General features: G+C 31.0%; 1 protein-coding gene across 1 annotated transcript; it reads right to left on the reverse strand.

Moving 5' to 3' along the window:
* Positions 1 to 6: 6 nt before the first annotated feature.
* On the reverse strand, positions 7 to 2,169 carry LOC116349519 (chaoptin-like; the record flags this gene model as incomplete). The annotated part of the gene is made up of 1 exon (XM_031781000.1): positions 7 to 2,169. A coding segment is annotated over exon 1 (2,127 nt), but the record flags the coding sequence as incomplete, so codon positions are not given.
* Positions 2,170 to 2,933: the final 764 nt, after the last annotated feature.

The raw sequence follows: 2,933 nt of genomic DNA on the forward strand, positions 1-2,933 counted from the left end.
ATTTGAAAAAACTCCTGCCTTAACTATATCAATCTTCGTTAAATCGTTTCCCTCCACATTTAAAGTATGTAAATTTTGGAAATTTCCCAGAAATAAACTGGAATTCATATCTTTTAATTGATTGAATGATATATCAAGGACTTCCAGCTTTCGTTGATTGTAGAACGTATTGTATTCGAGGTTCGAGATATTGGTGCAACTTAGATTTAAATACTTCAAATTGACAAATCTTTCCAATTGTTTTGCATCCAATTTTCCAACGAAGTTCATCGACAGATCCAACTTTTCGATCGATGGTCCAAGTAAAGCGACAATTTGTCGAACATTTTTGAGTTGATGACCGGAAATATTTAAGTAACTTAATTTTTGAAATTGTTCTTTTGAGCAACGCAATTCGGAATTCATTTTCGATAAATGGAAAACTACATCATCATTGCTGTCGATATTAATTTCCAATGCATTTCCCATGCAACTCGTATCGATCTCTTTGATGTGAGCACAGGACAATCGCGTTGATTCGGAGGTTTTTAATGACGAAAAGGTACCACAATCAAAACGCGTGACTGGTGAGCCTTGAAGTTTGAGTTCAGTTGTAATCTCAGCTGATATCGTTGTAGCTTCAATACTCTTCTTTTTCTGTTTTCCGAGCATATTTGTGATATTTTGCATCAAAATCTCGTCTTTTGGATCCAAACACTTGAGCTTTTTCACATTTACTCCATTGAAATCGACTAACGCTGAACTCATCAATGGCATCAGAATTTTGCAACCGATGCTCTTCAATGGGTTATTCTCGAGGTGTAAACTTTTCAATTTTTTATTGTATTTGAATATGCTTTGATCAAGTGTTGATATTGAATTATCGCTCAAATCCAATGTAATCAATTCACCAAGCTTATAAAACGTGTCGCCATTTACAATCGAAATCCTTGTGTGGCTCAAATAAAGATGTTTTAAATTGATCAAATCACGAAATATATCAACATGCAGTGATTTTTCGTAAAAGAAATTGAATGACACGTCCAATGTTTCCACTGATGCTCTCAATTTTGGAATTATCTTATCTGTATTTGGAATTTTATTGTTGGACATATTAACGTATGTTATTTTGTCAATATTGGTGTTGATTTTTATGTAGTTGGAAGGGTTAACGGCGAATTGAACGTTATAATACTCGATGGCCAATGAAAAATGATCCATCGAAATATTAAAAAAATCTGTCATGGAACTCATGTCGACTTCTTCGACGTTCTTCAAATAAATGTTCATATCGATGCCCCTCTGTTGCCCAACTATATTGTAATTGATTCGTTTAATGGGATTATTTTCCAAATATAACCGATGTAAATTTATGTTGTTTTTAAACGTATCTTTGTCAATAGTTTGGATTAAATTGTTGCTTAGGTCGATCTTTCGCACTCTGTTCAGCTCTCCAAATGTATCCCCCTCCAAAATGGATATATCATTATAAGAAAAATATATGGTCTCAAGACTTTTTGCTCCTTTAAAGTGATTTTTATTAAGTCCATTGATTTTGTTGTGTGACATGTCAATATGAATTAATTCAGAATTGTTATCAAATAATTTCCCCTCAATCATAGATATGTTGTTATGCGAGAAATTAATTCGTGTCAATTTTGTTGCGCCTTTCAAATCATTTTGATGAAGTGCAATGATATTATTGTAAGAGAAATCAATTTCCTTCACATTTGGAGCTTCGATAAAAATAGATCCCGAAATGTTGATAAGTTTATTGTTGGATGTGTCTAATGTTAATAGGGATGTAAATTTTAAATCAGCCGAAGTTAAATGTTCAATTTTACATCCGGATATGTCGAATATTTCGATATTATGAAATTTTTCGATAAGTTTTTCATCCAAGCGTATGCCCGAACAAGGTTTTAAACGTTTCACTTTGGAACTATACCCATTGTCAAAAACATTTTTATAACATTCACATGCAGATGAGCTGCTATCTGCAGTACAATCGATGCTTTCATTGTCACAATATAGTACAACAAAATAAAAGTCATTATAATTTGCATACGAGTCACTACAGCTTGTAATTTTTGCAGTAATACATTTTGAGCGAAATAATAATAACAATAAAACACAAATCACTCTGTTCTTCATTTTACTCGAAATTTCTTTGATTGTCGATAAAGTGTGTTGATTGTTCGACGGAACTCATAAAACTGATAGTTGAGAAATGCGGTCAGCCGCACGATAGCACCAAATGATCAAACAAGAACCACAATCTGTTTCCTTTGTTTTTATACTTCCTCTAGTGAACAGCAGCTCAAATTCATAATTAAATTTTTTTGCAAATTTAAATTTCATTTATTCTGAAAACAACATGTATGCGTGATTTCTTTGTCAAACAAAGTTAATGACTATTGGCAGTGTTGAGTAAATATTACAATAGAAATCAATATAATCGATTTTCAAATAATTGTAGAGTTGTTTAGAAATGCGGAATTTCACATTGAACATCAGATCTAAATATTAAAAAGGTCAGTTGTCTATAAAAATTTAAGATTAACATGAAATTCTGTGTTTTATTTGAAGAGATTTTGTGTCCCTTGAATTTGTATTTTATTTTTCGGCATAAAAAAAGCAACTTTATCTACTTAATATGTATGTATGAATTATTATTTTTTATTTATTTCGCAATGGAACTAATTACAATGAGGTTCAATAAAAAAATAATTCTATTTCACGATTGATTCATGAGAAATTTTTTTATAAATATATGTAACAAAAAACTGAATGATTTTGAGCGATTTTAAGAGTGCTATAATGGATAGAGCGATAATGGATACTATAGTCAAATTAACTGATTTACAATTGTGGAATTTCTATTGGAACTTTAACATTTTGTGTATTCATTTATTTTTTATGAAAACTTGCAATAATAGAGTGTGTGATTCAAA

This window comes from Contarinia nasturtii, unplaced genomic scaffold (assembly GCF_009176525.2).
Source record: "Contarinia nasturtii isolate CC-2019 unplaced genomic scaffold, AAFC_CNas_1.1 Cnas_scaffold_2917, whole genome shotgun sequence".
Lineage (NCBI taxonomy): Eukaryota > Metazoa > Arthropoda > Insecta > Diptera > Cecidomyiidae > Contarinia > Contarinia nasturtii.